The sequence below is a fragment of the Nannobrachium achirus genome (genome assembly GCF_963921795.1).
Source record: "Nannobrachium achirus genome assembly, chromosome: 8".
NCBI lineage: Eukaryota > Metazoa > Chordata > Actinopteri > Myctophiformes > Myctophidae > Nannobrachium > Nannobrachium achirus.
In genome coordinates this window covers 54103553-54126348 of record NC_137817.1, presented here as the reverse complement: position 1 = coordinate 54126348, position 22796 = coordinate 54103553, and the positions used below count along the sequence as shown (strand labels likewise).

The window sequence follows — 22796 nt, the reverse complement described above, 5'->3', positions numbered from 1 at the left end:
CGCACCGCCACGTGGCGTGGCGTGACGTGACGTGACGTGACATAACCCTCACTACATGCCTTCCTCCAGCTGTGTTGTGTGTGGGCGACTGTGGCTCAGGAGGCGGTTCAAATCCTGGCTCCTCCTGTCAACATGTCAAAGTGTCCTTGGGCAAGACACTGAACCCTGCGTTGCCTCCAATGGTGTTAGCTCGCCACTTGCCACCACTGGTGTGTGAACGTGGGAAGTGAGGACTAGGGACGGGACGATATGAACATTTCATATCACGATTATTGTGACCAAAGAAATCGCGATTTATGATATTATCGCGATAATTAAAGTATCCCCAACATCCATTAACCTGGGGCTTAACATTTGCCAAAAAATAGCAGATCTACAACTGCGACGCGTTGTGAGCTTGTAGATCGGCTATTTATTTGGCAAAGACATTTGATAGAGTGAAAAAAAGACTGTATCAAGTACGTATATTACAAGTACCTTTTACCAATATAGAGGGTTTAAATGGTAACAGATATGCAGCTCAGAAAAAGGTGAATTGATCGCAGTGCATGACGGTGGACGATATCGCGATAAATGAAATCTCCACGATACGATTATCGTGAGTGTTTTTTTTCCCGCGATAAACGATAATATCGCTTATCGTCCCATCCCTAGTGAGGACGCTGGCGTTGACTGTTCGCCGCTTCACTTCCCAATGTATGAATGCATGGACCATTGTAAAGAGCTTTGAGTTCACAACTTGCTTAGAAAAGTGCTATAAAAATGCAATCTGTTATTATTTTTATGTATTGTTGTTGTGTGTTTGTGCTTGTATTAACCCATTAAGACCTTAAAAATACCAACAAAAAAAGTCTTATGCACGAAAAACATTCCTTGGTATAAAGGCAGCTCCCACAAAACTGATAGGCTAGTCAATCTAAGGTTTGACCCAAAGGAAATTGCAATAGTAATGGTTCAAGGTTTTTTATGATCCTTAGGGTCATCCAAGTAACATATTAAAAGTTGTGAATTATATATTTAGTGGATCAAGGTAAATTTAGGGGGTTCAAGTTTGGGTCCATTCACTTACTATACAGGAAAAAAGACCCCCAAAAAATCTTCTTTAAGTAGCATGTGAGGGGTCTAACTAGGGGTTTTCATGATCCTGAATCCATTGCAAGCATTCGTTTTGCACAAAAAACATTTGTCGGGTTAAAAAACGGACACCACAAAACGGAGCTGACCCCAGAAAAGTGATGACTCATCACTATACCATAGTTCTATGGGTCCGTTTTTAGCCCGAGGAATGTTTTTTTGTCCAAAACCAATTCTTGCAATGGATTCAGAATCACGAATAAAGCCTTGTTTGACCTCTCACATGCTACTTAAAGTCCTAAAGGTTCATGTCCTCACAAGTCTGTAGTAATACAAACCTGTGTGTGTGTGTGTGTGAGAGAGGGTTCTTTAATTGCTTTTGTTGTCTTCTCCCCCGCTAGCTGTCGGAGACCCTGCAGGTTCAGACTCCCGCAGTTCCCCCGGGACCCTGTCAGCCCCCTCGGCTGGTGGGCAAGCCCAAAGCCAGGGAGGTACAGCTGCGCTGGGGTGAGTCATGAATCATCTCTCTCTCTCCCTCTCTCCTTTTCACTCTCTGTCTCCCTCTCTCTGTCTCTCTCTTTCCCTTTCCCTTCCTTCCTCCCTCCCTCCCTCGGATAAACGTGTGGGCTGAACTCCAGCCAACGTCGATGCATCGGTCTGTGTTCTGTAAAACGATGCCTCACGGCCCCTGAAGCGCAGTATATATATGCGTCGTGTTAGTGTGTCAGCGTGTGTGCATTTCACATCGGGCCATTGATCTACTTTTTTTCTTTTTTTGGTTATGCTTCTGCTGTGCCACTTCCTGAGTCACTTAATGTGAAGGATGCTGTGCCTGTACGATAACGTTTGAGGTTTCCTGTGGCTTTTTTTCAGTGGAAGCAGAAAAACCACCAGACCTTCAACCGTCACCCTGTCAGTTCCCCCTTTTTAGTGTGGTTGCTCTAGCAGGGCAACCACACTATAGTACTTTATACTTCCATCCATCTTTCCAGATAAATGTTATTTTGCAGCGATACTCCTCCCACAGTTTTGGCAGCACGCACTTGGGCCATATGTCAAATCGACCGGCTTCATCGGGAGTCGTCAATCGTCAAGTCAATTTTCTCCATTGGCTTGAATGGTAAAAACGCAAAAATTAAACTCTTCCCAAATATGGAGATGACTGACATAATAGATGATGTACTAGATAACATTCCTATTGTATTTACCAGATTTTCGGCACATTGTGTGCGTGAGGGTTCCGATTAATTAGTCGATTAGTCGACTAAAACTTTTCAGATGACAAAAAAATTACTAAAACCAAATGACATTTTTATTCCACAAAAAAATTCTTTACTGAAACTAAATGAAAATGTGCTGTCGGAATGAAGCCTGGACCTTGTGTCCCATGTGTCCCCATTCAGGGCCCCAGGCATCAAAGTGGGCTTGAGCCCCTTCCCATTTACCCGTCTGTAAAAAAGTACCCTCTCCAGACCATGAATGCAGTTTTCGCTATGGTGAAAGAAATGCAAATGCCCCCCTTTTCATGCCATACCTGAAGGCAGCATTCAAGAGAATCGCCTTGTCCAAACTCTGCTGAACTTGAATGCAGCATCTCATGTTGAAAGAATTGCCCTCTCTGTGTAGAAATCCATGCAGTTACGCCACGTCTCCACTATTCACTTGATTATGCATAGTTTAGTGTGGTATCAAGTACCGAAAATGTACGACCTCCAAGCTCACAACGCGTCTCGGCACGGGAGCATGTCGATATTACAACATAACATTCGTTCGACATTCCAATAGTTCGATGCGGGTGTATGTTAACCTGGTGAAATGCTAACCTGCCGACGCTGGTGAATGTTAACCACTGTGCCTAAACCTAACTCTAACCTCGGTAAAACTATGCCTTAACCTAACCCTAAAACCTTAGTCGAACTGATGAAACCTAGAAATATCAAGATTTTCCCTTGCAGCGCGACACGTTGTGAGCTTGGAGGTCGGCTATTTTCAATATTTTCACCAAAAGGCCCTCTTAGAAATTTCAGCCCCTGCCTTTTTGGAGCTGTGTGGAACACAAGCTCCCTATACGTGGCCGTGTGTGTAGGTATGTATGTTTGTGGGTCTGTCTGTATGTAGCCTCAAGCCTGTGGTGTAGTACCTTTTATGACCACACATGTTAAGGGAGGGGCGCTGTTTTCAACTGCAATACACACACACACACACACACACACACACACACACACACACACACACACACACAGCTCCACTTCGAACAGAGGTTCGATTTTTAACATTCTCTGCCGGTCCATGCAGGGCCTCCTTCGGTGGACGGGGGCTCTCCGGTGTCCTGCTACGCTGTGGAGGAGGAGGGCGGGGAGGTGTACCAGGGCTCTGAGCTGGACTGCACCGTGGGCAGCCTGCTGCCAGGCAGGACCTACTGCTTCAGGCTGAAGGCCGCCAACAAGGCTGGGGTGAGGAAGGAACACACACAACCAGGGACGTGCTGGGCCCCTGATTCAGCCCGGGAAAAAGAGTTGGAGAGGCCCTCATTGCACGCTATAGAGAGAGATCTCTCTCTATAGCGCTGCTGCTACTCAAAGATTTGCCATTTCAGATCATGACAAGTGACAAGCCAGTGGGCCAATTATTGTACAAGTTATATTTCGTCGTTGTCGGGTGGAAACCGTTTGTTTTGTATTTATCATTTTAAAAATGATTTAAACTAGTGAAAACAGCCGATCTACAAGCACACAACGCCTCGCACCGCGAGGTGTTGTGTGCTTGTAGATCTGCTGTTTTCACTACTTTTGTGCGACTGCCTTGTATGATTAAGCAGGGCTTTGCTTTGCGAAAACAAATTTGAAACTTGGAGATACGAGGTTTCTGCCCTACAGTGACGATTTACTTTCCCGGCCTAGACCGGCCGGGAATGAACCGGCCGTTCGGGAGTTGTCCCGCTTTTCCCAATGGCCAGCACGTCCCTGGAACAAACACAACACAAAGTGGTGAAAATATCTACAAGCTCATAGCACGGCGCAAAGCGGCGCGTTATGAGCTGTTTTCGCTAGTTTGGGTCTCGGCGGGTAAACTTACATTTTCACTTTTTGGGAAACACTTTTAAATACTTAAACTGGTGTTTTTTTGAGCGGTGGTCAACCGTGGCTGGCTATGTGGCTTTGTCCGTAGCATGAATACCGCTGGTGACCACAGTGGCGCTGTTGAGTCACACACACACACACACACACTTACAGTACAGTACTGTTGCGCAGCCTCCACCGCTCAGTTCACACGAGTGTGATTTTTTTTTATTATAAGTATTATTTGTATTTTATTTTTCCTCGATAACCGGGAACTTGAAAATTAGCTGCTTTTCGGACTAAAACCGCTATTATATGGGAGGTGCCTAAGGCCTAATTATTAACTGCTTTAGTGCCTATCCCGAACTAGTTCGGGATAATTTGGACCGTCCTGGGTGCCTATCCCGAACTAGTTCAGCTTTAAAAAAAAAATATATATATATATATATATATATTTTTGTATTTTTTCGAGCCGGGCCGCCGGCCGTCATCTGTTTACACGGCCCGCGAGAGCGTCGCGCCGCCGATATTTACCATCCACTCCAATGCAATCCAGGATCTTTAGAGGTCATTTTCTCTGTTCCATGCATATCCATGAGGTGTGCAAGGTTTAATCATGGCTAAATCGCCGAAAATAGGACTTCTAAAATGCTCGGTAGCCAATAGCTAACTTCAAGCTAACTTCATCCTGTCATGGCTGCGCACGGCTTGTGCTGTTACAGCGCTTGTGGATGGGTGTTTTCTATGGCCACTGGGCGCCCTCTAGTGGTGAAAAGGTGGCATTGAAAGCGTTAAGATACATTTGCGTCGTTATTTTTACACCTATGATGCCACGTCCAAAAATAGGGCGGCCCTATTTTTGGACGTGTCATCATAGGTGTAAAGACGTTTCCAGCTGTTTGCCTGTTCCGTGTCTGTAACAGTAACAGCGGCTGGCTGCACGACTCCAGTCGTTCCTGTGTTATCCATAGGATTAATGACATGGAGTATATTTCTGGCAGTGACACAGCCTAATGAACATGAGTCAGAGCGTGGTGTTCAGAGACGCATCACGGCCACTCATCAGGGCCAAAGAACACGTCTGCGCTTAGAAGCCTATTTTCATTTTGTATTTTTCTCTCATTCCCTATGAATATTCTATGAATAGCTGATGCTGATGAGCATAGTTTTTCCCATGCCGCCAACGGGTGCAAACGAGGCTCACTGCAGCCTTTCGCTTTGTAATGGTGGCTCCCAGTCATATATTTTTGGATGGATATTTTTCTATCAAAATCACAAAGGTATGGTACTTTGATGGCAGGGAACAGACTATAACAATCCTTAAAGAGGTGGTGCCATAGTTTTGTACTTTTTCTGTTTTATATGTGTCTATGAAGTTAACATCTATCTATAAATGCGAGAAGTCTCTGCGTGTCTGCGTGTGTGTCTGTCTGTCTGTAATCCACGTATCTCGAGAACCGTTCGTCCCACCGGCTTCAGATTCGACATGCACGTTCCCCGCGCCGGCACGGAGTGCAATGCCGGGCCTCGACCCGACCCGACGCGCGGTTTTCCCTAACCGGCACGAAACGTTCGGAATCTCCTTATGCTGGGCTGATTGTTGACATCAGGCTGTTCCGGAGGAAATCGGAGCAAGCGCTGACTCATTGTGACATCACATCATAAAAGGCTCTGACATCACGTACGCCACATGAGTCAACAAAAAATCTCTGTGAGTGTGTATGTACTAGAGGGTCGCGGCCCTTCGGGCCGCTCACATCTAGTTAAAAAAAAAAAAAAAAATTAAAAAAAAAATTAAAAAAAAAAAAAAAAAATTGGGGGGGAACTATTGTGGCGGAACTATTGTGCCGCAGCGCACGTTTCCGGTCGGACATATTTGACCGCCGGACGCACTTCCGGTTAGGAACTCCGTGTGCCACGTGATCAGTCCTAGCCAATTGGAGTGCTGCATTTGGTCTGTTGGTCCTACCAAACAAAAACCGCTGGCTGATGTCTGACATCAGAGTTTTCCGCAACCGGTACTGTGTGTGCAGAGATCTTCATATATGGGCAAAAAAGCGACAGAGATCTCATATATGGGCATAAAATGGACGCAGATAAACAGATATCTCCATATATGGCATATATGGGCATACAATGGACGCAGAATCACAAAGATCTCCATATACGGGCATAAAAGGGACACAGACAGACAGATACAGAGATCTCCATATATGGGCATAAAATGGACGCAGATAGACAGATATCTCCATATATGGGCATAAAATGGACCCAGAACTATAACTGCAGTGATCTCCATATATGGACATAAAATGGACGCCGACAGACAGACAGACAGATACAGATATCTCCATATATGGGCATAAATGGACACAGGCAGACAGATGGTCAAAACGGGTCCTATGAAAACAGGTATAATGGGGTTTGCATTAAAGGGCGGGGCATTCATTCCCTATTTACATTGTTCCGAGTTGGCCAGGTCTAGTTACTCTAATACAGGGGTCCTCAATAGGCGGACCGCGGTCCATGTCCGGACCGCGAGGCACCGCCGACCGGACCCAGGACGAATTATAGTAAAAAAGAAAAAGAAAAAAAGTGGAAAAACATCTCCACGTTTTTGTTTCCACTTCTCGTATTCATTCACTTTCATTGCATGCGCTGAGTGTGTGTGAGAGAGAGAGAGAGAGAGACAACGACGCGGTGATTGGCTGATGCCTGGCAACAAAGTATTATGGGCTGTCATGTCTTTGACAACGATGCGCTGATAGGCTGTTGCAGCAACAGCAGCAGCCACCAACAATGCAACTAGTTATAAATCAGTGGGGTTTCATTCACGCTAAACATCATCAACGTGAATACGTTTGCAGGATTGTAATCTTATCTCCAGAGTTTGTCGCGACGTGCCACAGCCCGACGGCTGCCTCTCTTTCTGCATGGATGTTGTTCTCCCATGGTTCTCCCCACCAGGGGAAATGGATGTGCTGTGTGGCAGCGCGCCGCATCCAGTTGGGGTTACCGTGCGGCACAACGTGCGTCGATACCACGATGCGACGCTGCGCAGCCGTCCGCGTTCAGTGTGTGCTCCCCTGTCTCTGACGCGCGACACCTTGTTTTCATATCGATACTCACGTTGCGACACAAGCATAAATTATTCGAAGATTATCCCAGTTTGTTAAAAGAAACCAGAGCACTAGCGCAAAATATCTCTGCTCCATTGAACATTCTGTTCTCCCTGCTTTAATGGGTTGTTTCTCTTCAATCAAGTAATGCCCCCAAATGATTTTGGAGGAGTCCCCAGCCCAGATGACAGTGAAGTCATAATTTAAGGACCCTTTTAATAAAGAAAGAAACGGGAAAAGACCATTACTGCATGAAGCCTGATGGGCGAGGTTATTACTGTATCAACAAACTACTACTAAAAAAAAAAAAAACAACACATCAGCCATTGTAAAAAAAATAAAAATAAGAAAGGGATCCCTAATTATGTAAGATGAACAATAATGAGGGCAAGTGGTCATGACCTGAGGGCAAGTAGAACATGACCTGTACTTTCCAGACGGACAAGTGCCTCTGAGACCATGGTGTCAACCCCTGGTTGGTACTTTTTTGTATTTTAGCCTACTATTTAAGATTGACCGACATAATAAAAATAAGCGAATATAAATATATTTTAATATATATATATATATATATATATATATATTGTTTTATTTTTTCCCCGGACCCGGGCCTGTTTCAAAAAAATATTTGTGGACCTTCAAGATTTGTATTTGAGGACCCCTGCTCTAATAGGACACCGTATGGGGTTATAATGTGCAGAAATGTCTTCCCTGTGTATTTGTGTTTACTTCCTTAAATCTGAAAGTCAAACACATTAAATTATATAATCATACCTTCCCCTTTTACCATTCACCCAACACTGTGGGTGTGGCTAACTTCAGCTGGGTCACCACCCACCTGACAACCAGGCATACCTAATTAACTGGTGGGTGTGGTCACATAAAAACAAAATTGTAACTCTTTCTGTACACTTTTTATTTTAAATAATATTAATCTTCCTCCTAGTATAATCATAATACCTGATCATCATGTTTTAGGGGAGAAAAAAATCATGGCACTGCCTCTTTAATTAGGCAGTAAAAGAGTTAATAACCTCATGCTTTTCTTTTTGCCCAACAGTACGGGCCCCTGTCGGAGCGCTGCGAGGTGACGACGGGCCCCGGGGCCCCAGAAGCCTGCAAGGCCCCCTGCACCACCTGCAAGTCACCCAGCTGTGTGGTGATCAGCTGGGAGGTAAGACAACCTGGTTTTGGGGGGGGGGGGGGGGCTCAGATGACAGTGAAGTGACAAATTAACAACTTGGGTGCCAAACTCGTCCAGTAATGAGTTAAGGCCACTAGGGGTCACCCTGCCAAAATGAGTGGCAGGGTAACAACAAGGGGTTAACTGGTACAGCTCTGCGTGCATGCTGCGTGCCCTGTGAATGACCCTAGTCCATACGTCACCCCGTAGCTCAGAGAGAGAGAGAAAATGGCACAAGCTGGTTGCATTGATTTCCATTCTAGGCTGAAACATAAAAAGGGCTTTATCTATGAATGAGGTGAAAAGAACGCCAGGGAAGCAGAGATCTGATTGTTTTCACGGCGACACTTTACCGCGATGGTCGGCCGCGGTTTGGATTTTAGTTTAGCGAGTGTTTGTAAACAAATGGATTTTCTTCCTCAATCGTCAGTGGACACCCACGTGCACACGCACGAAGCTTCCGAGGCTCTTCAAAATAATAACGAACGGCGGCAGCAGCAGCAGCAACAGCTAGAAATGTTAGAAACCTTAGCATCCCATGTGTTAAGGACCTTTCAGACGTTTTTAATACCTAAAAAAAAGGAAAGATAATAAAAAAAAACATTACTGCACTGCATCAAAAGTAATGAACAAACTATACTATAAAAACTGGTCAAACATTGGCCAAATTGTCAAATAATATAAGAAAGAGGCAAACCGCTGTCTTATATGTATAAGGACTACAGTAACAGTAAGGACTTCATCTTGCGCCGTGCTGGTTATTTCTCTCCAAGCAGTGCCTTGGGTGAACCGAGCACCTGGCAAGGACAGCATGGAACAATGGGGGAATGGGGAAAGGGAAGAAGAAAAAACAAAAAATCTGGGCAAATGAGAGAAATATTGTGATATTGTTAATTGTCAATTATAATATGCTCAATAAAACATATTTTCAACAACAAAAAAGAGAGAAAAAGAAAGAGGCAAACTTATGAATAGCTGATCTATTTTCACAATATTTATCTGTGGTTCCTTAAACCAGACCAAATCTTGTCTGACATCTATCTTCAAAAAGGTTAGGCACGATAAGTTTCGGCTTCAGCCTACTCCTTTTCCGGTGTTGCCAATTGCAAAATTAAATTTAAGCAATTCATGTGATGAAAAGGCACTGAAATAAACCATTCATTCATTCATTCAATTTAAGAAGGCAATGAAGGCAACATAAAAGATTTGCTCTTCTTTTGTAGTGGTGAACTACAGTAGCAAGCAACATGTTCAGAAGTATTTTCCATAAAATATATAACACATTTGGTGCACATTTTGAATTAATCCAACAGTTCAGTGCTGGGGTGCCCACACTTTTTTGCCAGACCCAGGGGGTCGGCCTACATAAGGCTTTGTCGGTCTGTCGGTCTGTCGGTCGGTCGGTCGGTCCCTCTTTTCCTCAGTGTCCCTCTTTTCCTCAGTGTGCCTGTGTTTGCCTCTGACTGCTCATCTGCCCCTCCCTTCCCTTGCTCGGCTGATTGCCTTGAGTGCCGTCACCTGTACGGGACCAGCTGAGTTGAGTTGGCTGACGAGCTGCTGAGACTATAAATTCCTGTGTGTTCATGTGTTAGTTCAGTGCTGCAAAACATTTGCCCCACAGCCATACTAGTGAAAACAGCCCATCTACAAGCTCACAAACATCTCCAGCTGCTCAGCCTATAAAATCCTGTGTGTTCATGTGTTAGTTCAGTGCCATACTAGTCAAAACAGCCGATCTACAAGCTCACTACGCTTTGTTGCTGAGACTATAAAATCCTGTGTGTTCATGTGTTAGTTCAGTGCCATACTAGTGAAAACAGCCGATCTACAAGCTCACTACGCTTTGTTGCTGAGACTATAAAATCCTGTGTGTTCATGTGTTAGTTCAGTGCCATACTAGTTTTCATTGCGGGTCTGGCACAACCAGGTGACCTGGTCTAGTTGACGTGAGATCTACTTTTAAAATGACTAGCTCAAAATGATCTACCCATCCAAAATGTTTTAGCTGGGGGGGGCTTTGGAATAGCAGCACTGGCGTTACATTTTAGACAAACACACTACTGTAAGGGGGAAATAAATGGAAAATACTGGGGGAAATGTCTTCATCCCATTCTGTATGGAAGTGGAAGGTTTTGGGGTTCTTCGTAATGCTACTGACTCTTGAACAAAGCATTGCATTGGAGGTTTGCCTACTTTAGAAGCCATGAAGAGAGCTGACAGGCCCTTCTTGATGTCATATTGACATATTCTTTTTATATTTTAATTATATATTTTAGAGGCATGTCATGTGGTCTACCCCCACACCCTTGGTGATCCACTGGTAGATCACGATCTACCTTTTGGGCACCCCTGGTTTAGTGCCATCGTTTACTTTCATTGTTTCTAGTTAATCACGGCGAAGGAAGTTAGGGATTTACACTCCTTTAGGGCTTGCGGTGGGGTGATCCTTTTCATACTATTTCCCAAATCGCAAATTGTGACTTAGTCACACAAATAGTTTTGCATTGATCCATGTCTAAGAGCCACATGTGTCTCTAGGGCTGTAGGTTGCCTAACGCTGTAGGTACATCATGGTGTAAAGTTTTACTGTGTTCAAGTTTTTAGGGGTAGGTTTTTAATGGTGCGATATGCTCTTTTCTTCCCCTGTGTGTTTGTGTGCGTGCATGCGCGCCCCTCTAGGCTCCCCTGTGCAATGGAGCCCCCGTTTCGGAGTTCCGGGTGGAGTGGGGGGCCGCCGAGGGGGTCATGCAGACGTGTTATAGCGGCCCTGCGTTCAGCCACGAGATGAAGGGGCTGCTGCCTGCCACCAACTACTTCTGCAGAGTACAGGTGAGCACTGCACCCTCCTGTTGTTGTTACTGTACTCTAGGGGTGGGCCATATTAGGGGTGGGCGATACGGTGATAATTATCGTGGAGACGATACAATGTCTCCACGATATGCCTTTTCAGAGGTATCGTATATATCGTGATACAATTGAGGGAGCCTTGTAAAAAATCCTGTTTAATCCTTAATACAGAGATTCATTGCAGAATTCATTTAAATCTGCATTTTGGTCTAAATCAGCAGTTCTCAGACCTTAAAATGTCAAGGTCTCCACTTAACTCTGACAGTATACAAATGAAACCAAATGGACCCGTAAGGGTCCATTTGGTTTCATTTGTATACTGTCAGAGTTACATACTTGTAAAGCTCAATTTAGACCTCCCAAAAGGAACCCAGAGAGTCTAGTTTTTGTCAAGTAACTTGAAAAATAACCATCAAAACCAACGTGAAAAAGAATCGTGATAAAATCGTGTATCGTGAGACAGCTTGGGAAAATATCGTGATATTGCATTTTTCCATATCGCCCACCCCTAGGCCATATGGAAAAATACAATTTCACGATATTTTCCCAAGCGGTATCACAATACACAATCTTATCGTGATTCTTTTTCATGTTGGGTTTTTATGGTTATTTTTCAAGTTACTTAACAGTACAACCACCTACAAGGTAACAACGACTAAAAGAAAAAGGAGTAACAGACCATTTAGACCAGTGGTCCTCAACGTGGGGTCCAGGGACTCTCTGGGTTCCTTTTGGGAGGTCTAAATTGATCCTTAAAAGTTATGTAACTCTGACGGTATACAAATGAAACCAAATGGACCCTTAGAGAGATAAGCGGAGACCTTGACATTTTAAACGTTGCAGCGTAGGATATATCGCAAATACACAAGAGTGTACAATGCATTACTTATGGACTTAAGATTTCCTCAACACACTAATGTTTGCATCAATGATTGCATCAATGATTTTATTTGACCAGGGTATATTTTTATCTATCTAAAAGCAGGTCTCTAAGTCAGTGTTACTCAAACTTTCAAATCTCAAGGTCTCCCCTTAACTCTGACAGTGTACAAATGGAACCAAATGAACCCTAACGGGTCCATTTGGTTCCATTTGTACACTGTCAGAGTTACAGACTTGTATGGGTCCACTTAGACGCCCCTAAAGGAACCCACAGAGTCCCTGGAATCCACTTTGAGAAACACAGCTCTATTTGATGGTTGGGTATTTTATACGCAACACCTCCACCTTGTGTTCCTCTGGGATCACTGCATGTAAAACTGACCTTCATTTGCCAGGTTTATCTGTTAGATGTGTGTATTTTTCAATGGTAAACGGCTTACGTTATTTAGACTGACTTCATTATCTGTAAGTTGCGTCTTTGAAAAATGAGATCAGATCGTACTTGTTGTTGATTCAATATTTAGTCGATACGTCAAATATTTAGTAGGTGATTGAATATTTAGTCGACTAAAAATAGACTAAAGCTTTTCATATGACTAAAATATACGATTTAGCAATTTCCCAGAATTGCATCTTTCTAGCATCATCTAGTCATCTAGCAGTCTATTTTTTTATTTAGTTTTTATTTAGTTTTCGTCAGTGAAAAAAGCTAGTGGACAAACATTTTGACGCCATAGTTTTTAGTGGACGAAATCTGACCTCATACTGTATCAAGAGCTGTCACGATTATGACATTTTACATGATGATTAATTGTCACTCAAATAATTGCGATTAACAATTTAATTGTGTTTTTGTTGTTGACAATTACATTCCTGTTTGGCTTTTAAGCTTTTTTAGACGTTTTTTTTAGAAGTTGCACACGGCAGATATGACACATAAACCTAAATATACAAAGAAACAAATGACTGACATAATTGACAACTTTATACTTAAAAAGGAACATTGATAGTCGAAATAGCCGATCTACAAGCTCACAACGCGCCGCGGTGCGCCGCGTTGTGAGCTTGTAGATCTGCCATTTCCGCTATTTTAGAAAATGTTTGAAAATATATGAACATTTTTCAACATGGAATCGTCTGACAAAATAAATGCGATTATGTCAAATAATTGCGATTAGACGCTTATGTAATAAGTGTGACAGGCCTCCTCATATGATCCCACCTTGTGTCACCAGGCTGTGAACGTGGCGGGCGCGGGCCCCTTCAGCGAGGCGGTCCTGTGCCAGACGCCGTGCTCGGTGCCCGCCGCGGTCCAGAACATCCACGCCCTGAAGGAGGCGGAGCTGCTGGGACGCACCGCCACGCACGCCACGGGAGCAGAGGAGGAGGAGGAAGAGGTAGGGATGTTAGCGGTCGATCTAAAATCCATTGATGGCCGTTAAGAAATGATTTGATTACATTAAACGCTCGTTAATGTTATATACGTACATCAAGGCAATTGTGTTTCTGCACTCGTTTTTGGTTTTTCTTTTTGGTCCTTAACACATCGGATGCCCACGTGGTGTCTACAAGTCAATTTCTTTGATGTCGCTGGAGGCCCACGACGCGTTTGACGCGTTGTACAGTAAACTATACTGTACTGTAGCTACTGCACTTGGCTACCGCGGTGATGAAACAAACTCCATTTCCCAACATGCAGCGCGCAATTACGTCACCCGGACGTGCTGTGTGTCTCGTTGACTTCCTGTTTAGCGGCTGCACAAAAATGCTGTTTTCTCCGGATTTCTTCCTTTTTTCATTTTTTCTCAAAACGGCAGCCTCTTCTACATGCCGTAACACAAACACTGTGGCTTAGAAATGATAAAAAACGGTCCTGACTGAAAGAAAAGATTTTCGCGAAATAAACAGGACATACTCGGATTACATTTACTCGGATTACTTTTCTCGCCAGTACTCTCGCCGGTAGGTAAAATGACGCGTTGCCATGGGCACCAGCAAATTAAGACGTCAAAACCACGTGGGCGTCCGATGTGTTAAAAGAGCCACTTCCTTAACGTTAACGTACATCGCTAGCTTGGTTTTTGGGAGGGTGTCATGTAATTTGTAAAGTCTGTTATTGTTATTTGTTGTGTATTTGTATGTTTGTTATATGTTGTCATTGATTTTGTGTATTTGTATTCGCTCTGGTGGCAAAACATGTTTCCCTTTGGGGACTAAGCAATAAACCCATACCATACTTATTGATTAATCGATGGATAAGGTTATCAACTTTCGATTAATACATTGACTGCCGGGATTTAGATTTTTTTCTTTTTTGCGTAAAGTACAGAAAAAATGTACGCGCAGACACACACACATGTGGGATACTCAGTGTTGGGCAGTAACGAATTACTAATAATATATTACTGTAATATTATTACTTTATCCAGTAACGAGTAGTGTAAGGTATTACTCTGTCAAAAACGGTAATATATAACGCTTTACTCCGCCCAAAAAACGCCTTGTTACTATATTACTCGTGCCTCGCTGGCAGGAGAGGAGAGCACTCAGAGCAGCACATGCAGCTGCTTAATTGACGGTCGTTAACTTCTTTTGATGTTCTCTGAGAGCCTAGGTCAACTTGACACAGAGTTGCGCAGCGAGTTGTAGATTGCGTCGCACACACACACACACACACACACACACACACACACACACACACACACACACACACACACACACACACTGAAGAAAGAGAGAGAGAGAGAGAGAGAGAGAGACACACTGAAAAGAGAGAGAGAGAGAGAGAGAGAGAGAGAGAGAGAGAGATGGTCAGTGAGCCCCTCCTCTTCTCATTTACACACGACGACACACAGGGAGAAGTAGTTTCTCTTCATCTCCGTGGTGCTGGATTGTTTTTCAACTTACAGATACTCCTAATAAAGTAGGCTGCTTTCTGATTAGGCCTATATCCTTTATTCTGAGTTAAAGACCATACAGAGCCTAGGGTCAAAATTACTGACAGTTTTAAATGTCTGGTAAATGCACTGATCACAGCTGTCAAATAAAGCTTGTTTGGCTGATTGGAGACTTATTTTTCCAATAAATTGGATTCTGTTCTAAAAGGAGCTGGCTAAACAGATTGTGTCATTGTACCCTACATCTCTTTTCTTTTGCGGGGTAAAAAAAAAGAAAAAAGTAATATAACTTAATATATTATATATTACTCTTGATTCCAAGTAATAAGTAATATAATATTATTACTTTTTCCAAGGAGTAATAAGTAATATGTAACGATTACTCTCCTAAGTAATATTGCCCAACACTGGGATACTACACTTTCAAAAAAACTTTTGGTCATTTTATCATCTACTCAGGCTTTTGTGAACACCCTGCCTGGACAGTTTTTTTTATTTGCTTAATTCAATATTTAGATATTTAGATATAATACAATTAGATATTCATTTTATCAGATATAATACAATTAGATATTCATTTTATCAGACACTCATTCATTTATTTTTAATATTTTTTTAATTGTATATTTTTTTCCATTTTCCCAAAAAAGTATTAAAAATAAATGAAAAAAAAAGTTATCGAAAAAACACGGCCAGCTCATGTAATAGGAGGACAGTATGAGTCACCAGAAAAAAAGACGGGTGTTTTTGATGAATCTATCATGGTCAAAATGGAGTTTGAAGTTACAATGGGTTTGTATAGGAATGGGCCCTAGAGTGTCTGATAAAATGAATAATATCAAACATCTAAATATTGAATCAAGCAAATTAAAAACTGTCTGGGGTGTTCACAAAAGTGGAACATCCCTTTAGTCAATGTGTTCAATAATAATACAATAAGTAGGGCTGTCACAATATGACATTTTACATGACGATTAATTGTCACTCAAATAATTGGCGATTAACGATTTAATTGTGTATTTGTCGTTGATAATTACATTTCTGTTTGGCTTTTAGGCTTTGAAGTTGCACATGGTAGATATGACACATAACCTAAATATACAAACACATTACCGACATATTTGACAACTTACTACTTAAAAAATAACATTGATAGTGGAAATAGCCGATCTACAAGCTCACAACGCGTCGCGATGCGTTGTGAGCTTGTAGATCTACTATTTCCACTATTTCTGACATTTTTCAACATTCACGATTATGACGATTATGATAATAACTGTGACAGCCCTAACAATAAGATGATTTTCATCCCTAGGAAGAGGAGGAGGAAGATGAGGAGGGTGTCCGGGCTCCGGCGGCTGCCCTCTACTCTCCCTCCACCTGCCTGGGGCTGTGCTGGGAGCCCCCCTGTGACCACGGCTCTCCGGTCACCTCCTACCTGATCGACCTGGGGGAGAGGCAGCCCGTCTCGGTGGGCCCCGTCACCACACACATCATCCAGCACCTGCAGCCTGACACCAGCTACAGGTAGGGCTTCATGGGATCCTTTTCAACGTTTCCAGGCCAAGGAAGGACCCCTTAGTTGAGAGAGAGAGAGAGAGATGAAGCAGGGACCCCCACAACCTGTTCATAGCTCAAAATGCCTCGCGCTGCGAGGCGTTGTGAGCTTTTTTTTTTTTGCAAAGAGGTTTGGTGTAGAGGGGGAAAAAGAGACGACTAATTACAGAGTGAAAGGTCAAGTTTGACAGCACAATGATCAGTGTGTTTTGGCCATAAATTTGACCTTTCACTCTGTAATTAGTTGTCTCTTTTTCCCCTCTACACCAAACCTCTTTGCCGAAAAAAAAAAAGCTTTGAGCTTTTAGATCTGTTATTTTTGGCTAAAGTTCTCAGAATAAGAACACTAGGGTTCAAGAAAAGTGGTTAATATAAAAAAAGATGAAAAAAGTTTCTATCACACAAAGATTTGGTGCCCCCCCCCTGTAGTAACTCTGGGCCCAGTCACCCTGCTATAGGGTTTTAACCATTCCGGTTCCTTAACGGTTCTCTCTTAACTCATTTGCTGCCACCTCCCGAGTTTCCCTGAGTTATTCCTGTCGTCTGATGATGCCGCCACGCCGTGTTTCCCGAGTTTTGGCCGAATTTTCAAAAAAAAAAAAGACCCAGACCAACCCCATATTTTCAATATTATCACCAAAAGCCCCTTTTAGAAATGTCAGCCCCTGCCTCTCTAAAGTTCTTTGCCATAGGCGATTTTAAGGGGTGTCTATGGGTGCACTTGCACTGGCCGCCAGGGGGTGCAAAAAAATTTCTTATTTAGCTCTGGTGGCGAATTGCTCCTAAAGCCCTCTCTCTTAAATGTATTTTACACACAAGTTGTTGCAAAAATAAGTAAATAAATCATATAGACATATGCTCATGGTGTCTAGAAAATGCACAGTTTATATTGTGTTACAATTAGGTAAAAAATAAACCTTACAAACCCATTAAAACAACAGGATAAACCGTACAAAATCCGAAAATGTTCACACGTGCGCAAGCGTGCGTGCATGAGGAACCCAATCTTGCACCCCCTGCTAGAAGAGGCTAGAATCGCCTATGTTCTCTGCACATCACTGACAACAACAATCTCCTTCTGTTCTCTGTGTGTGTGTGTGTGTGTGTGTGCGTGTGCGTGTGCGTGCTGTGGAGCAGGATCCGCATCCAGGCCCTCAACAGCCTGGGCGCGGGCCCCTTCAGCCACAGTGTGAAGCTGAAGACCAAGCCCCTGCCGCCCCCGCCGCCCCGCCTGGAGTGCACGGCGTTCAGCCACCACACCCTCAGGCTGAAGTGGGGCGACGGGCCCGCCAAAGCAGCCACCTCCGACGCCCTCCAGTACCAGCTGCAGATGGAGGACAGGAATGGCAGGTATGTACGGTATATACACATGCTGTGTTTCTCAACCTTTTCAGGCCGCGACCCCCAAAATAATCATATTTTATATTTATATTTTACCCCCCCATCCTGACGAGCACTAAGAGTTTAGGCATTACATTTTGTATAACACGGTTCTATTGTTCTATTGCGTTGCGAGGCGTTGTGAGCATGTAGATCGGCTATTTTCACAATTTCTGCCTCTAATATTTGACAATTTGGCCAATGTTTAGTTTGTCATTTTATAGGTATTAAAAATTCCTTAAATTGTCACTTTAGAAATGTGCAGATACCCTCTATACACTTAAACTTTATGTTGGTCTGTCTACTGTCGGGAGAGAAAACGATGTTGCACATTAAGTTAATCATCTTGGGACCCCCCCCCAAAATAATTTGGGGACCCCCAGGGGGGTCCCGACCCACAGATTGAGAACCACTGCTGTATATCAGGGTTTCCCAAAATGGGTGCCGTTATGCCAGTCTGATGGTGCCTCAGAATAAATTGATAATATTTAGTATTCTTCAATATCACTTCACTATGCTTAGTAAAACAGACCTGATTTGCACTGTACTTCATGAGTTCTTTATCCATCTACGGCAACTCTCTTCGCCCCAGAATAGGGATGATGGGGTTCAAGTGGTTAAACGTTAAGTATAAAGTTATTTTCAGTCAGTTCTGAAGGAAACTGATATTTTTCCGTGACATAACCTACAGTGTATCTCAGGTGGAAATATGTGCATATTTACATAGCGTACAATGATGTAAGATTCTAAAAATGTAACAGTGTAAATGGCTTTGCACACAGGCACTTTGTGTTTACTTTTTTTCCCCGTTTGCTGCATGATTAAAATGCATTGGATTTAGTGTTGAATGTAGCGCGGAATCCTCACTTTGGATCCGAAAAGGAGTCATAAAAGTAGTCAATGAGTTTTTACCGCATGCGAAAAGACGCACAAATCGAACTGGGTTCGATGGGGGGAAAAAACGCACTGCCGCAGCCACTTAGAGAATCATTGGTTTCTTTAAAAGAAATAAAAATAAAAAAATTGTCTGTTTTTTTTGGGGGGGGGGGCGAAAAGTCACGCCTATCTGCAAAGCCCTTAACTCAGGGGTGCCGTGGATGAAAAAGTTATTTACAGGGGTGCCCTGAGTCAAAAAAGTTTGAAAACCCCTGCTGTATCCACCTCTTTCCAGGGGAATTTAATGGAGAATTTTTTGCACCACACTTCCGGTTAACAGCAGACATACAAGCTCACGTCGCATCGCAGATGAAACCGTTGTGAGCTTGTAGATCACACTCGGCTGCGGCGCCGGAAGCTCCGTGCAACTTCTGTGCAATGCACGATGGGATGTTGGAAAGTTGTGGATATGTTGAATCAAAACAAAATTGTACCTATCGTACGAAGCTGTTGTTTTGAGCTTGTATATCTGCTGTTTTTATGCAAAGAGATTTGGTGTAGACGGAAAAGGCGATCTAAGTACAGAGAAAACACCAGGTCCAGTTTCCTGAATCTACAGTAGGGATGGAGCTTGTTCGTTTTATTGATAATGAGCACCTTATTGAGCCGGGCTTTTATCGAGCCCACTATTGAGCGTGTTCTAATATTTCGTGGAAAGACGAAAAGACAAATTCTGAACAGAACTGGTACATGTATCTTTTTTTATTGGCCAGTTGTTGTGACTATGAGTTTGTGGCTGACCACCATCTATGACAGTGACAAAAGTAACACACATTATCATTAAATATCATTAAAACAATCATTCATTAGTGTGCAATAAGTGTTAAATGACTTTATATTATGAATAGTACTGTAATCATTTCTTGTTCGCTTCTTGTCGTGACTGTTTAAACATGACGTCATGGGCCGCTATGCTCGATAACAAGCTTGATAAGCCCAAAGCTTATTGATACTGGGGTCTCAATAAATTTGGTATCGGGTTTGTAGCGGGCCCTTGTTTCGAGTTCCATCCCTAGTTTTAAGTGGTTTTTAAGTACCCATTCAGAACGGGTACTCATTATAGTGTATCATTATTTTATGCTTTAACTATTGAAAAATAGCAGATATACAAGCTCTAGCTGCGAGCTTGTAGATCTGCTATTTTTGAAAAATCATGAGATTTTGACCTGATTCTATAAGTGTCTTTTGAAAAACCTATGTTTCTGTCAGCAATCTGGCTAGCCATCGTCAAAGAAAAGGTCCTTTTCACTTAACTGGAGCTCAGTTAGCCTGTTCTTGAGAGACTACTATGTCAGTGGTGCTCAAACTTTTTCATGTGAAGGACCCCCAAAATTATATGTATTTGGCTAGCAGCATGTATAAGCATGTATAAGCTCGCAGCGCGGCACTCGTTGCCGCGCTGTGAGCTTGTATATCTGCTATTTTTCAATAGTTAAAGCAGTCAATAATCCTTGGCCTAAATGGGTTAATTTGTGCTGTTCTGTTATTCACCGTCATGCCACTCACCTTTCTCTCTCTCTACCTGTTCTTGTCTGTTCTTGCAGATTTATCTCCTTGTACAAAGGACCATGCCACACTCACAAAGTCCAGAGGCTTAATGAGTCTACCTCGTACACGTTCCGCATCCAGGCCTTTAATGAGGCGGGCGAAGGACCCTTCTCAAATGTTTACACCTTCAGCACCCCACGTTCTCCCCCCGCCCCCCTCAAAGGTACGCTGAAGAGCTGCAGTCGGTGTCTTTCATGACGTTGTGGGTTGACACTAAGGTCTCAGAGGCACTTGCCCGTCGGGCAAGTACAGGTCATGTTCTACTTTCCCAAGGTTTATGCTCACTTGCCCAAAAAGTAAATTGACCATTATAAAATGATAGGTACATTTTGAATTACTGTTCAACTTTACACTGTAACACAGTGTAGCAACAATGAAAACGGCACATTATAGGTAAACAATGCCCTTATTTTACATTCCACAGACCAGAAGACAGAGCGCTCTGGACACGTTCAGGTGTTTAGACAGATACTGTATCTCGCATTGTGTTTATAGAAGGTTGCGTCCCCTCTCAAACGAGCACTTGCCCGGTCGGGCAACCCGAAAGCAATCTCCACCTGCCCGAAAGTTTTATTTACCTGCCAAGGGCAGGTGGGCAACCCTTAGTGTGAACGCCTGAACGGTATGTCTCATTGACTGCTAACATTGTTTTTCGACTTATGACGTTCCCTGCCAGCTATTTTGAGTTTTCTTACCCTTTAACACATTCAGTGCCCAAAAATGCTTGTTTTTTTCCCCTACCTTTGAACACGTGCGACAGAGAATATGCTGCGACTCTCGTAGAATGAGGAAATAGTCCTCATGTGTGAGCGTTGAGTGAGAAAACAATATTGCACATTAAGTTAATCATCTGGGGACCCCCCAAAATAATTTGCCGACCCCCCTGGGGGTCCTGACCCACAGGTTGAGAAGCACTGGACCTCCCAGCGTCACAGCATGGTAGACTAACTATTCTCCCCCCCCTCCCCACTACTTGTATCCTCTCAGCCTCCCCTCACAGTCAGACCCACGGTGTGACACGCGCCGTGACACAGACACTGACAGCGTCATCGACGATAGTGTCCCTGACTTGCGTCAAGCACTCGTCTCGTCCGTGTGTCATCACTGATCGGACGCATTTGTTGGGCAGAATTGTCATGTGTAGACTTACAAATGGATTTAAATGAACTGCATTTTTCTTTTTGCCTTGGGCCGTCTGTCGCAAAGCCAAACATGTATGGAGTGGACCGCTAGCTCACTCATTCATTAACTCTTGAACCATTTAAAGGAGTAGTTCACCCCCAAAATGACTTTTTTTACCTACTCACGCCATGGAGACTTGAGTTCAATGACATTTTATGATAGTTTTTTGTCACAAGACAATAATTTGATTCCAATAAATGTACCCCCATTTGACCCAAATGCATTTTATTACCTTGGCTATTTAAAAATAGATGATCTACAAGCTCACAACGCGATGTGGCGCGTTTTGAGCTTGTAAATCTGCTATTTTCAAACATTTTTGTACTTTCACTTTTGGTAACTTTAAGTACATTTTGATAGATGCCAATAGCTTCGTACTTTTACTCAAGTACATTTTGAATTTCTGACTTTTACTTGTAACAGAGTATTTCTATATTGCAGTATTGATACTTTTACTTAAAGGGTCACTCCACCACTTTTCAACCTATGTTCATATAATTGGTCCTCACTCAAAAATAGCTTTTTTTCCCCTTTTTTTTCTCAGAGGAGGGCTGTGGGCAGGTCAGAAACCCATCGTCTTGTGACATCATCGATTGCCAATCCAGCTTATAGAAACTGAAGGCTTTCTATTCCTGAAAAGTTGCAATTTTAAAGTGGAAGCCATTGTTCTCGCGATAATAAAAATCTAAATATTTTTTTCAAAAATATTGATACATTTTTTTGGGGGGGGAAATGATGATGTCACAAGACGATGGATTCTGAACTTCCCACAGCTCTCCTAGTCCTAGGAGACTTGGACTGAGTAGAAAAAAAAATGATATTTTATCATGAACATTAGTGAGGACCTATTATATGAAGACAGGTTGAAAAGTGGTGAACTACTCCTTTAAACATACTAAGCGTAAGCGTTGTAAACTAAATGCTGTGTCCCTCTCTCTGGTTCAGCCCCTAAGGTGGAGCGTTCGGAGGACAACTCCTGTGAGGTCACCTGGGAGGCCCTGCCCCCCATGAAGGGAGACCCCGTCATCTACACCCTGCAGTGCATGCTGGGAAACTCGGATTTCAAACAGGTACTGTGTATGTCCACCTTGTTGTGCTTTATGAAGAGTAGGCCTGTCACCATAGTAGGGCA

The 22796-nt window shown here is 43.1% G+C and overlaps 1 protein-coding gene across 2 annotated transcripts in view; it reads left to right on the top strand.

Moving 5' to 3' along the window:
• The window catches only part of fndc3a (fibronectin type III domain containing 3A), a 149472-nt gene that overhangs the window by 123344 nt on the left and 3332 nt on the right, over positions 1–22796 (top strand). For both annotated transcript variants that reach the window (XM_080731679.1, XM_080731680.1), the window contains 9 exons: positions 1476–1581; positions 3370–3527; positions 8313–8426; positions 11115–11264; positions 13400–13561; positions 16377–16588; positions 17756–17968; positions 20479–20645; positions 22610–22734. In XM_080731679.1, the coding sequence (XP_080587805.1) occupies positions 1476–1581; positions 3370–3527; positions 8313–8426; positions 11115–11264; positions 13400–13561; positions 16377–16588; positions 17756–17968; positions 20479–20645; positions 22610–22734 (1407 nt within the window). The remainder of the gene's footprint in view (positions 1–1475; positions 1582–3369; positions 3528–8312; positions 8427–11114; positions 11265–13399; positions 13562–16376; positions 16589–17755; positions 17969–20478; positions 20646–22609; positions 22735–22796) is intronic.